Here is a 15,088-nt window from a genome sequence, read left to right as displayed (position 1 = left end):
AACAGGGGCATGTTTTTGAGTAGCTTGTATTACTGAAAGTAAATTTAATTTGCCAGATACAGTGTACTGCAGATTATTTGGGTGCAGATTATTCATACATCTAAAAATAAATAAAGAGGCACATGCCTCACGCACACGTGGACCAGCAGCACGGGTTGCTGGCCATTAGGGGCAGTGGCGGGCACTAAACCAGACCGCCAGTGGAAGACTACTGTGCCAAGCTGCACCTGATAACATGCACACGTTGGCCACTAATGCTGCTGTTGCTACTGCTACCCCTCCAGTGGGCATGGTGTTAAATATACGTTTGAAAATATCTCAGTTATTCGTGTTTTTCAATCATTTGTGTATCTTCTTCCACACATCACCCCAAATAATTAGGAGTATACTGTACTTAAAGTGGCATAAAATTATGTTGTTTTGAAAACTCACATTCGTACAGTAAACTGCTTCTGTTAAATTCACAAACTGCGAAAAATATGAAAGAAAAGAAAATCAAATTTTCAAGGAAGGAAGTCAGACGATAAATAATTGAATGAACTTGCCTTGATGTTAGTGTTAGTGAAACTTACTTTCATACAAAAATATATTAAAGAAAGAAATTATTAAGTGATGCCATTATTTGTTGATTAGGCTGTAACTCAAAAGTCTAAAACATCTAACACAGCTGATTGTGTCCTCTATGGCTATTATCAATGGAAACTGCCACATAGAGGAAGCAGATAGTTCATTGTGTAGCAGGCTATCCTTTTTGGATTTTCCATTCTTTGATCCAGTCATTTACAAATACAAATGTTGGCAAGACAGCATTCAGATAATGAATGATGTTGACTAATAACATGGTTTTGGCGAGGCAACATTTAGATAATAATTTTGTACATTCCGTGGACTCTAGGTCCAATAAGTTATTTAAAATTTAAGGAATTGCGATGATGATATTTTCAAAATAGTGTGCTGTTGCCGTAAGTACTACTAGGAAAAATAGAGAAATGCTGAATGAAACTGTTTGGCAGTCAAAAAGGAAACGTGTGAAGCCTTCAGTAACTGGCATAGCAGAATATTATAGGAAGACCTCTCTAAAGTGCAGAGAAATCCTGGTCGTATATAAAAGCAACCAGTGATACCAACGTCAGTGTTCAAACATGAAGGCAGTGACCGATAGAATCCCTATCAGAGTATATATAGAATTTCCAGCTGCATTAGCCCCCTCTTTTACCTATAATATACTGAGGACCCTCAAACAAAAAACTGACAACTGATTGGAAAGAAGCTTGTTTCTACAAGAAAGGTAACAGAAGTAATGCACCAAACTACTGTCCTATATCTTTGACTACCAACTGTTGTAGAATATTCTGAGCAAAACCAACTGAGTGACCACCATGCCAAAGAGCATTAATTCCAAAAATATTTTTCACACAAAATTCGATTTGTACTTTTTTCACAATCTTCTGAAAGCCGTGAATCAAGACAGTGGTAGCATACTAGGGAAATGCAAGCAATCTAAATAGGAAATTGCTTACAAAACACTCATTAAGGCCTGTATTACACTATCATTTTTCTTTGTCAAGGTTGATATGTCAAATATTTGTGTCAAAGAAATTTGATGGTGTAAGAGGGAACTTTGTCAAATCTCACCTGTCGTCAAATAAATATGATCAAATTGAGGGATTCGCCATAGATTTGATCATAAAAGGTGTTCGTCTTCTCTTCACTGCAATATGAAATGTAACTGCTTGGAGCACTGGTGTTGCTACAGCTATTTGACATCTCTGTAGCATGTTTGTAAACATGGCTTCAAAGTTGGTGTGTGTCTTCTTCTTCTTCTTCTTCTTCTTCTTCTTCCTCCTCCTCTTCTTCTTCCTTTTTTTAAAAACTTGCTTCGATTAGGGTGGGGGATGCGCAAGGGGCACAGTGCATGTTATTAATTGTGTATTGATGGGCAGTTGGAATATGCTTCATGTCCACAATTACAGCTATAACCATTCACCTCTACATCTGGAAAGACCCAGGCAGCTTTTCAGCGAGCTGGAATAGAGGATGTAGTCACGCTCTAAAATAAATATTCTTTCTTAGCTTTCCATTCTGTTTTGTTTATTTTCGAACCCTGGATACCACAAGTTAAAAAGCTCTTCATTTGTTCCATACTTTTTATTAATTTTGTAGTTGTTGGAACACTAATACCATTAATTAAATTATTCAAGTATAAAAATTGTTCTTATTGGCCATATAGAGTACGCTCTCCAGCAGGGATACGACTTCCTCAAATCCTGCCCTGAAATGACATCCACCCTTCATGAAATCCTCCCCACTCCGCCAAGAGTGTCTTTCCGCCGTCCACCTAACCTTCGTAACCTGTTAGTTCATCCCTATGAAATCCCCAAACCACCTTCCCTACCCTCTGGCTCCTATCCTTGTAACCGCCCCCAATGCAAAACCTGTCCCATGCACCCTCCCACCACCACCTACTCCAGTCCTGCAACCTGGAAGGTGTACACGATCAAAGGCAGAGCCACGTGTGAAAGCACCCACGTGATTTACCAACTGACCTGCCTACACTGCGATGCATTCTATGTGGGAATGACCAGCAACAAACTGTCCATTCGCATGAATGGACACAGGCAGACAGTGTTTGTTGGTAATGAGGATCACCCTGTGGCTAAACATGCCTTGGTGCACAGCCAGCACATCTTGGCACAGTGTTACACCGTCCGGGTTATCTGGATACTTCCCACCAACACCAACCTATCCGAACTCCGGAGATGGGAACTTGCCCTTCAGTATATCCTCTCTTCTCGTTATCCTCCAGGCCTCAATCTCCGCTAATTTCAAGTTGCCGCCACTCATACCTCACCTGTCTTTCAACAACTTCTTTGCCTCTACACTTCTGCCTCGACTGACATCTCTACCCAAACTCTTTGTCTTGAAATATGTCTGCTTGTGTCTGTATGTGTGGATGGATATGTGTGTGTGTGCGAGTGTATACCTGTCCTTTTTTCCCCCTAAGGTAAGTCTTTCCGCTCCCGGGATTGGAATGACTCCTTACCCTCACCCTTAAAACTCACTTCCTTCCGTCTTTCCCTCTCCTTCCCTCTTTCCTGATGAGGCAACAGTTTGTTGCGAAAGCTTGAATTTTGTGTGTGTGTTTGTGTTTGTTTGTGTGTCTATCGACCTGCCAGCGCTTTCGTTTGGTAAGTCACCTCATCTTTGTTTTTATATATAAACATTTATTTACCTTCACATATTCCCCCTTCAGTGCTGTATAAATCACTTCACACATTTCTGGAATTATTTTGGTTAATATGCAATGTGATGTTCCAGTGCTGCATTGTAAACTAGAGTAGCTCTCTCCTGTGGCAAGAAATCCCAGTGCCACAGTTTGCCTGTCCTCTGCACATTCAGCATTTCTCAAGATAATATTCTGTTCTGTAATATGAGAAGCCACATTACTGAGCGAATACTGAAATACACTCTCAGTCATTTGTAATTCATTTATATATAAGACTTGACGTCCTTCACTAGCAGCTCTCTTAACAAATTTTGCTGAATGCTTTTACTATCACAAGTACTACCTATGGCTTCATCCAAGTATATTTCCTTTTTTTCTCACTGCTTTTCTTCCAAATACACACAGAGTGCAATTGTGGTACTAGGAACTGCAGTGCATAATAACAAGTTGTTGTCCACCATCTTGAAATTTCATGAAAAATATGAAGACGGTGTAATATCCCTTATTAGCGCCACATCAAAGATCTTTGTCAAAGAAATTTGACACATATTTGATCATATTTCTTTGTCAAGGAAATTTGACAAATATTTGATCATATTTATTTGTCAAAGAAATATGATAGTGTAATACTGGCCTGACCCATCCTAGAATATTGTTGAAGTGTGTGGAACTCATACCAAAAAGGACTAACAAGAGTGTAGGACAAAAGAGGATAGCATGAAGATTACAGGTTTGCTCGACCAGTGAGAATGTGAACTAACAGATGCAGATGGATGGAGAATACTGCGTGGAAGTGTACTTTGAAAATTTTGAGAATCAGATTTAAGAGAGGACTATAGGGATACATTGCACCCCCTTACGCACTGCTCCCGTAAAGTTCACAAAGAAAAAATTTGACTGACTAAAGTATGCATGGAGGAATTAAATCGCACGCCATCTGTGAGTGGAACAGGAAGAAATTCTGCTGAGCAGTACAATGAGAAGTACCTTCTGCCATGCACTTCATAGTGGTTTGCAAAGTGTAGATGTAGGTGTAGAAGGAAGATAAATGAGAAGGATGGTAAGCATGCTAATGTGTAAACAGTTTAAACAAAAACTGTCATAATTGGAATTTGAACGCGGGACATTTGGTACAATGACTGAACGTTCTACCTTCTCAACCACAGGAGATCTACAATACAATTACTCACAGGTATGCTTTTCCTGTGCTAAGTAGCACTTGTGATACTTTTAATTATCATTTACGCATTTTCTACTGAACGACAGCACACAGCATGAACAAAATCAGTGTTTTTGTTCATTCTCTATCGACTTACAACATTTGGTACCAATCTGAGTGTCTGACATCAGAAGGTTTGGGTGTCAGGGGGAAGTAAAATTTGGGCACAAAAATTTCACTAAGTGTGCCTATTTTGCAGGTCCGTATGTGCAAGTATAGGTGATGGAACATTATTTTGTAAACAGTCATTGAAGTCATATAGTTTTTCAGTTACATTTTATAGACTGTATCTTTTAAAAATCAGACCTTGGGAAAACATAGCAGTAGTACAGTTATAACCCCTATAACTTGCCAGCCACAGGTTATAAACTAGTTGTGGCAAGTTAAGATTGTGACTGGTTGGGGTTAAGGAGTTTTGTTTTGTACAGTTATTCATCTGGGAGGTTAACAAGCTTTTAGACCAACTACGACTTTCCACTAATATACTTAGGAAATTTCTAGCAGAATGTAAATAATTTAGGAGTAAAGGAGACTACCTACCAAACAGCAGAAGCGTTCGATCATTGATGGTCACACACAGAAGAGAATGAAAACTTTTCTAGCTTTTGGAGAAACCCTTTGATGAGCTAGATGCATCTTCTCACAAGTGGTTCTCACTTTGATAGTGTATGTTTTGCCAGTTACCGGGCTATTACAGGTGGTGATTGGGAGGGGGCGCATAGTGCAAGTCTTACAGCAGGGGTGGTTACAGGGGCTGGAGCCATAGGGTAGGGACAGTTTGCCCATCACACATAGGATAAATAACTCCCCCCCCCCCCCCCCCCCCCCTTTTCCTCTGCCATCGCAGTATCCTGGACAGACCCTGTGCTCCTTCTGCACTCATTTCCTTATCCTGTGGCTCTGAAAGCTTGCAATTTTTCGTAACCTCTGTGTGTGTGTGTGTGTGTGTGTGTGTGTGTGTGTGTGAGAGAGAGAGAGAGAGAGAGAGAGAGAGAGAGAGATCTCTTGCCGTTGCTTGGTATGTATATTTCCTTGGCAATATGTCTTTAATTGAATTTATTTAAAGTTTATCAATGATGAAATTGAAAAGTTTAATAATTGTTTGTAACCTTTTGGCATTTTGGTTTCGCAGGTCACGATCGAGTGATGATGAAGATTGTGGTGGTAACTACCGGAGGGGCTACAGCAGTAGCAGCCACTCCTCATATCATCACAGGCAGAGATCCGACGATAGGAGAGGTAGTAGTCGGAGAGACAGTAGGCGTAGCAGGAGCCCACCACAGAGAAGACCATATCCGAGGTACCAGGAAAACCTTTAACATTATCGTCTTTGATGTAATGTCTGTGAAATTTGACTATTTGTATTTACAGGATATGTCAATTCTGCAGGTAATAAGCTTAACTGTATGGCTGATTGGAAACTTATTAGAGGCAAGAAATAGGTGGCAGAGGACATTGGGTGTAGTAGGGTAGAGATGAGTGCCTGAAAAAAGCAGAAAGTTTTCGGTCGTGGAAAAGTATTGAGTTGGTATCTTAAAGATGTTTAGAAGAAATAGATGTTGAAAGATGTCTTTGGAGTTGACATTAGCTGGGAGGAAAAATAAGCAGTCTGGAGATGTTAGGGTGAAAACAGAACGTTTATAAGGTGCGTAGTGACAGATAATGAGGACAAGTCTCAAAGAAAAGCCAATGGGATTCCAGTAAAAGTAAACTTGTACTTCTTGGCAGGAAAAGTCCTGAAACCTGTTGTTGTTGAATTTCTCTCTCTCTCTCTCTCTCTCTCTCTCTCTCTGTCTTTCTCTCTCTTGGCATGGGAACACAACACCTCTGTGCAGATGACAGTATTTTCTTATTAAATAAATGTTACTCCTTGATGACTTTGCATCACATGTCATGCACACTGTATCGATTTTGTCTTTGTCCATCTCAGCCTTGTGGGTGAAAGGATCTATTGTTGAGATATTGTTTGGATCGAGAAGGTATCAGTGAAGTGTGAGTGAGTCACATATGTAGAAGTAACAATTATCTACTTCAGTATGTCTCTGTTCACATTTTTTAAACATTTCAAGACAAATGCAATCATCAGGAGGATTTTGTCCAGATTTAAATTGTGGGTTGCATTTGCAATCTGCACTTGTGTGTTATTGGCAGCCAGTTATGGAATGAAGGGATAAGTGTCATCTTGCGTGAATAATGTAGTGACAAACACATATACGCATATACTCTGCAAATCACTTTGAAATTAATGACAGAGTAAATGGCAGTGTACCACCTGTAATGGACAGCAGTAGCATACAGAAAGTGTTTCATTTCCATGCACACACACACACACACACACACACACACACACACACACACACCACAAATGCTTTCTTAGATAAAAACAGAAATAATTCTTTGCGGTGGTGGCCGCATGATTATGGAAATGCATATCAGATGTATGCAGACAATGACTGAAGCCTAAAATTATTATGTGTGCATTTTCTTATCAATCACATAGTCACGCCCCAAAAAGTTCAGTAATGAGAAAGTATTTCATACAGCACTCTTATGCCCAGTTGCTGGCTTATAGATGCAGAAATGAACCATAAGGAAGTAGGATGAGGAGAGATTTTACCCGAGTTAAATTTTTGTAGATAAGATAAACAGAATTCAGACCAAAACGATGAGGGTCATTGTTCAAGTCAACGAATGACAGTCTATAGTAGTTAGTCTGACTTATATCACATGGTTATATGATACAGATGACTGTTAAGCAAATTATCACAGTGTCCATGAGGACCGTTGGACTAATAAACTTCACCGAGCGAGGTGGCGCAGTGGTTAGACACTGGACTCGCATTCGGGAGGACGACGGTTCAATCCCGCGTCCGGCCATCCTGATTTAGGTTTTCCGTGATTTCCCTAAATCACTCCAGGCAAATGCCGGGATGGTTCTTCTGAAAGGGCACGGCCGACTTCCTTCCCCATCCTTCCCTAATCCGATGAGACCGATGACCACGCTGTCTGGTCGCCTTCCCCAAAAACAACCAACCAACTAATAAACTTCTTCCATGTTTGCCCCAGTCTGTTTACAAATTGACTTTAATCATGGGTAATGCAGACACTATTTTTTGAAATAAAGTACAGTCTTTTTTGATTGATGTTGATTACACTGTAGGAAAAGATAGATTGCGACTTACCATAAAGATGAAAAGTTAGCTTGCAGACAGGCACAATTAAAAGACACTTACTCTTTTAATTAGCCTCTCTGCAACTTAATGGGTCACCTTTATGATAAGTAGCAATCTATCTTTTCGTACACTGATGATATTCCTACCTAGAGTTTCCATTATTTGATTTTAACATTATTATTTTATTTTTTCATGGCAAATTGTGTAACAATAATTTGATTTGCTTATTGAAACGTGGTAAATTTTTGAAACAGGAATGAAATCAGCAGTTTCTGCTATAATGCTGTTTAATAACTGTTATAGATTCAGTTAGAGCTGGACATACATTCAGCAGTAGAATAATTCATATCCCTGTCTAGCCATTCAGATTTAGGTTTTCTACATTTATACACCTACATCTATACTCTGCAAATCACAGTGATGTGTGTGGCAGAAGGTATGCGCCACAGTACAAATTACTAGGGTTTCTTCCCATTCCATTCACTAATGGAGTACAGGAAGAACGAATGTTTAAATTCCTCTGTGCGTACAGTAATTAAACTAATCTTGTCCTCATTGTCCCTATATGAACAACATGTAGCAAGTTGTTGTATATTCCCAGAGTCTTCATTTAAAGCTGTTAATTGAAACCCTGAACTTCTCTGTATACATTCAGTATCCCCCGTTAGTCCTATTTGGTGCGGGTTCCACACCAGTGAGCAATTTTTTTTTTTCCCGCTGCACAGTTTTACATTTCTAAACAATTAAAGCAAGTTACCAATCTTTGCACCACTTTGAAATTTTATCAAGATCTGAGCGACATTCATGCAGCTTCTTTCAGACAATAGTTCATCAAATACTGGCGTCCAAAATTAAAGCAGCAAACTGCTATTTCCCTATGTTGTGTCTAATTCACAGTACAATCATACAAAATATCAACAGATGTCCATACAGTCGTGTTCTTCATGGAAGGTGGCATTCTGGTCAATGAACAACCACTTCAATGATGACGTCAGGGCACTTATGAAACAGGGTAGTGTTTTCTAAGTAGTCTCACATTCACACTCGCTATGTGTAGATTCACAGACAGTGCTGTCTGGCTCAAAGAAGACACCTACCAGACTCTCTGTGATGTAGGTCCATAAGAAGAATAGAATCAGGACCGATGCAAACTGATGTGGCCTGAAGGCTTAATGTGAATAGCTCTGCTGTTTCTCGGATGTGGCGATAATTTATAGAGACAGAAACAGTATGCCGAAGACCAGGGCAAGAGGAGAGGACCATTAATGGCCATAAGGGCACGACAGTACTGCCTTAGTACTGTATGGGAACTGGCATCTGACCTTGCAGGATCCATTGGCCGTGTTGTATTGAGACAATGGTGTACAGAAGGCTTTGTCAGAGTAGCATTTATTGTCACAGACCTTCTGTGTGTGTACCTTTGATGCTTCTTCACAGAAGGGAACGTCTAGAGTGGAGTTGTCAACATGCCACCTGGATGATCAAACAGTGGACCAATGTTCTTTTCGTAGATGAGTCTAGAATTTGTATGGAGAGTGATTTTCAGTGCATTCGCATCTAGAGGGAATGTGGAACACGGTTTTAAAAACATAATATTGCAGAAAAAGACAGTTATCGAGGAGTGTCTTTAAGGGTGTGTGCAGATTATGGTGACCTTATATTATATCATCTGTGTGCTTTAATAGTTTAGTTTCTTGAGTTTCCGCTTGTAAATTAAAAATATAATAGCCACAGTTCTCGCGTTTTCGTTTGCGTCAGAAAGTAAATCGATTCTGTGATATATTACAAGTTCCTTATCAGGGGCAAATTATTTAGTTTCACCTGAGTGCTTTGGTAGTTAGGTTCTTGAATATCTGCGTATTACTAGACACCATTCATGCGTTTTCGTCAGGGTCTACATTAGAGTTGCGCAGCACGTGCTGATAGTCTGTTTATCGGCATAGTTTAGTTTTCCATGGTCTTTGGTATGGACAGGGACTGCGATTGTTGTGTGCAGATGCGAGCCGAGTTGGTGATACTTCGCTCTTAGCTTCAGGCTGTGATGGCTTCGGTTACACAGCTTGAGGCTGCAGTGGATGGGCACCACTGTTGTGGGCCGGCCATGGGGATCCATTGGACGTCCAGCGCGTCAGAGTCCTCCAATTGGTCCTCACCAGTGGCCAAACCAGTTACTGCTCGCACTGAGGCTGACCCGTCACCTGTGGTCGAGTGGGTGGTCGCCCCGGGGCGAAGCAGGCGGCGAAAGACTTCAGCCGCACGTAAGGCCTCCCCGGTTTGTCTGACAAACAGGTTCCAGGTGCTGTCTGTGGCTGACACATTCGCTGAGCCGGATGCTGTTGCCTGTCCTGTCTCAAAGGAAACCACTCAGCCTGCAAGATCGGGGCAATCGCAGAAGGTGGGACTATAGGTGGCTGGGAGCTCCAGCGTTAGGCGCGTTATGGGGCCCCTTAGGTACTTGGCTGACAAGGAGGGTAAGAAAACCAATATGAGCTGCCGGGGTGGCCGAGCGGTTCTAGACGTTACAGTCTGGAACCGCACAACCTCTGCAGTCGCAGGTTCGAATCCTGCCTCAGGCATGGATGTGTGTGATGTCCTTAGGTTAGTTAGGTTTAAGTAGTTCTAAGTTCTAGGGGGACTGATGACCTCAGAAGTTAAGTCCCATAGTGCTCAGAACCATTTGAAAACCAATGTGCACTTCGTATGCATACTGGTTGGAGTCATTCCAGATGCAGAAAGGGTCCTCCCAGATGCCATGAAGAGCACAGGGTGCAGCCAACTGCAGGTAGTTGCTCATGTTGGTACCAATGATGTGTGTCACTTTCGATTCTCTCTGGTATCGAGCAGCTAACAGAAGTGGTAAAGGCTGCTAGTCTTGCTTGCAAGATGAAAGCAGAGCTGAACATTTGCAACATAGTCGACCGGACCGATTGCGAACCTCTGGTACAGAGCCGAGTGGAGGGTCTGACTCAGAGGCTCAGACTGTTCTGCGACCGTGTAGGCTGCAGATTCCTAGACTTGCGCCAAAGGGTGGTTGGGTTTCGGGTTCCGCTGAATAGGTCAGGTGTCCACTATACGCAGGAGGCAGGGGCTGTCTGGCATGGACTAGGCGTTTTTTTTAGGTTAGATGGTCTCAGGAAAACACAAGAAGGGCTTCAGTCACAAAGGGTGCTGGCTGAACACAGGAAGAACATAGATACAGGAACCGTTGGTATAATAGTTGTAAATTGTCATAGCTGTGTTGGGAAAGTACCAGAGCTCCAAGCACTAATAGAAAGCACCCATGCTCAAATTGTTATAGGCACTGAAAGCTGGCTAAAGCCGGATATAAGCTCAGCTGAAATTTTTGCAAAGAACCTAACAGTGTTACGAAAAGATAGGCTAAACACGGTTGGCGGTGGTGTGTTTGTTGCTGTTGGAAGTAGTTTAACTTGTTGCGAAATTGAAGTAGATACTTCCTGTGAGTTAGTATGGGCAGAGGTCATTATTGGCAACCAGAATAAAATAATAATTGGCTCCTTTTACCGACCTCCCAGTTCAGATGATACAGTTGCTGAAAGATTCAAAGAAAACTCGAGTTTGATTTCAAACACCTACCCGACTATATGATAATAGTTGGTGCTGACTTTAATTTACCCTGGATATGTTGGCAAAAATACATGTTTAATTCCGGAGGTACACATAAAATATCATCCGAAATTGTGCTAAACGCATTCTCTGAAAATTATTTCGAGCAGTTGGCCCACGCAAATAGTAAACGGTTGTGAAAACACACTTGACCTCTTAGCAACAAATAATCCTGAGTTAATAACCAGCATCAAAACTGATATAGGGATAAGTGAACACAGGGTTGTCGTAGCGAGAATGAATACTGTAATCCCCAAATCCTCGAAAAATAAGCGAAAAATATACCTATTCAAAAAAAGCAGATAAAAAGTCACTTGACGCCTTCCTGAGAGACAATCTCCACTCATTCCAAATTAATAATAGAAGTGTAGACCAGATGTGGCATAAATTCAAAGAAATAGTATCGGCAGCAGTTGAGAGGTTTATACCAAATAAACTAACAAACGACGGAGCTGATCCTCCTTGGTACACAAAACGGGTTAAAACACTGTTGCAGAAACAACGAAACTAACATGCCAAATTCAAACAGACGCAAAATCCCCAAGATTGGCGATCCTTTGCAGAAGCTCGAAACTTAGCGCGGAGTTCAATGCGAGATGCCTATAACAGTTTCCACAATGAAACTTTGTGTCAAAACCTGGCAGAAAATCCAAAGCGATTCTGATCGTATGTGAAGTATGTTAGCGGCAAGAAACAATCAATGCCTTCTCTGCGCGATAGCAATGGAGATAATATCTAAGACACTGCTGCCAAAACAGAGTTACTAAACACAGCCTTCCGAAATGCCTTCACAAAAGGAGATGAAGTAAATATTCCGGAATTCGAATCGAGACCAGCTGCCAATATGAGAAACGTAGAAGTAAATATCCTCGGAGTAGTGAAGCAACTTAAATCACTTAATAAAAGCAAGTCTTCTGGTCCAGACTGTATACCAATTAGGTTCCTTTCAGAGTATGCTGATGCATTAGCTCCATACTTAACAATCATATACAACCGTTCGCTCGACGAAAAATCCGTATCCAAAGACTGGAAAGTTGCACAGGTCACACCAATATTCAAGAAAGGTAGTGGTAGTAATCCCCTAAATTACATGCCCGTATCGTTAACGTCGATATGCAGCAGGATTTTAGTGCTTTTATTGTAATCGAACATTATGAATTACCTCGAAGGAAATAGTCTATTGACACACAGTCAGCATGGGTTTAGAAAACATCGTTCCTCTGAAACTCGACTAGCTCTTCCTTCACAAGGAGTGCTGAGTGCTATTGACAAGGGATTTCAGATCGATTCCGTATTCCTGGATTTCCGGAAGGTTTTTGACACTGTACCACACAAGCGGCTCGTAGTAAAATTGAGTGCTTATGGAATATCGTCTCGGTTATGTGACTGGATTCGCGATTTCCTGTCAGAGAGGTCACAGTTAGTAGTAATTGATGGAAAGTCAGTGAGTAAAACAGCAGAAGTGATTTCAGGTGTTCCCCAAGGTTGTGTTACAGGCCCTTTGCTGTTCCTTATCTGTATAAATAATTTGGGGGACAATCTGAGCAGCTGTCTTTGGTTGTTTGCAGATGATGCTGTCACATATGGACTAATAAAGTCATCAGAAGATCAAAACAAACTTCAAAAGATTTAGAAAAAATATCTGAATGGTGCGAAAAGTGGCGGTTGACCCTGAATAACGAAAAGTTTGAGGGCATCCATATGAGTACTAAAAGGAACTTGGTAAACTTCGGTTACACGATAAATCAGTCTAATCCAAAAGCCATAAATTCAACTAAATACCTAGGTAAACTAAATACCTAGGTATTACAATTACTAACAACTTAAATTGGAAAGAACACATAGAAAATGTTGTATGGAAGGCTAACCAAAGGCTGCGTTTTATTGACAGGACACTTAGAAAATGTAACAGACCTACTAAGGAGAGTGCCTACACTAGGCTTGTCCGTCCTCTTTTAGAATACTGCTGCGCGGTGTGGGATCCTTACGAGGTAGGACTGACGGAGTACATCGAAAAAGTTCAAAGAAAGGCAGCACGTTTTGTATTATCGCGAAATATGGGAGAGAGTGTCACAGAAATGATACAGGGTTTGGGCTGGAAATCATTAAAAGAAAGGTGTTTTTCGTTGCGACTGAATCTTCTCACGAAATTCCAGTCACCAACCTTCTCCTCCGAATGTGAAAATATTTTGTTGACACTGACCTACATAGGGCGGAACGATCACCACGACAATATAAGGGAAATTAGAGCTTGTATGGAAAGATATGAGTGTTCATTCTTTCCGCACGCTATATGAGATTGGAATAATAGAGAATTGTGAAGGTGGTTCGGTGAACCCTCTGCCAGGCACTTAAATGTGATTTGCAGAGTATCAATGTAGATGTTGACCTCTGGAACACCTCTTCATGAAATTGTAGGGGTGAATTAGCAAGGTTTACCTGCTATCAGGTATCGCAACGAGATCTTGGGACCTCATGTGGGGTTGTTGCACAGTGGTGTGGCCCCGGACTTCGTATTGGTGGAGGATAATGCTCGACCTCATAGAGTACAGGTGGCTAATATTTTCTTGGAAATGGAAGATACTGCACGCATGGTGTGGCCTGCTTTCGCCTCCAATTTGTATGCCATAGAGCATATCTGAGATATGCTAGGGAGGTAGGTTTCATCATGTCAGCATCAGCCAACCACATCATTAACCAGTTGCCAGAATGTGTGTGCAAATCCATTAAGTTGGAAAAAAACAAAGAACATTTTTGTCTACCATAATGCATGTTGCAGTTGTTTTACGTTCTGTGTTCTTTACATTGTTTCTATTTTACTGTCACCTGCAACCTTGGAAACTTTCTGTTTGTCACATTAATTTTGGACACCAGTGTAAATAATTGCATCATCTGCAAAAAGTCTGAGGTTACTATTAATATCACCCAGAAGGTAGTTAATATACAACATGAACAGCAAGGATCCCAAAACACTTGCTTGGGGCACATTCGAAGTTAATGACTCCCAGTTCAAGATAACATGCTTTGTCCTCCCTACCTAAAAATCCTCAGTCCACGCAGAAATTTCGCTTATGATCATATTTTTGACAGTAAGCATAGATGCGTGCTTTTTGGTAATTGACAAAGACATCATCTACCAGACTGCCTTGATACAAAGCTTTCAGTATGTCGTGTGAAAGGTGAGAGTTAGGTTTTGTACGATCAGTGTTTTCAGAATCCGTGCTAGTTAATTGTGTTTAAGCTCAGAACCTGTTTAAAGATTTTACAACAAATTAATGTTGGGGATTTTGGACAGTAGCTTTGTGGATCACTTCTACTACCCTTCTTGTAAACGAGTGTGACCCGTGCTTTCATCCCAACCACTGGATACGGTTTTTTGCTCAAATCATTTCAGGCAGATACCAGTGTGATTTCTTCATCCTTTTCCAACTAGTTGCGTGCTTCAGCAGTAATGGCTGTACTGTTGGTGATGTATTAATGCATTTAACATTTATTTCTTTTATCTCATTATTTACATCTAATATATTGCTTTTTGATACTGCATTTTGAGTGTGCTTTCTATATTGCTGTATGCGACTGTCTGTTTTGACCCACGTGCACTAACTTTTGTCGTGTTTTTCTGTTTCTATAGTAAAATGTTTGAAATTGTTTATCAGTCTTGTGCACAGTGGGCATAATTCACAAAGCATAGTGATCCATTCTGTCAAATTTTTCATGCATTTGAACATCAATAAAGACGCATTAACAATTAATGAACCTCCAGCTGCTTTAATTTTCTAAGGTGGCAACAGATGGGCTGATGAGAGGAAGATAAGAATGTTTCTTTCCTCTTCAAAAGAGTCATCA

General features: G+C 40.9%; 1 protein-coding gene across 4 annotated transcripts in view; it reads left to right on the top strand.

Moving 5' to 3' along the window:
* The window catches only part of LOC124551326 (CLK4-associating serine/arginine rich protein), a 169,486-nt gene that overhangs the window by 118,332 nt on the left and 36,066 nt on the right, over positions 1-15,088 (top strand). For all 4 annotated transcript variants that reach the window (XM_047126339.1, XM_047126340.1, XM_047126338.1 and 1 more), the window contains exon 17: positions 5,578-5,745. In XM_047126339.1, coding sequence (XP_046982295.1) covers positions 5,578-5,745 — 168 coding nt within the window. The remainder of the gene's footprint in view (positions 1-5,577; positions 5,746-15,088) is intronic.

The sequence above is a fragment of the Schistocerca americana genome, chromosome 9 (assembly GCF_021461395.2).
Source record: "Schistocerca americana isolate TAMUIC-IGC-003095 chromosome 9, iqSchAmer2.1, whole genome shotgun sequence".
In the NCBI taxonomy this organism is placed as follows: domain Eukaryota; kingdom Metazoa; phylum Arthropoda; class Insecta; order Orthoptera; family Acrididae; genus Schistocerca; species Schistocerca americana.
The sequence above is the reverse complement of the archived record's forward strand: the minus strand, read 5'-3'. Positions and strand labels throughout refer to the sequence as shown.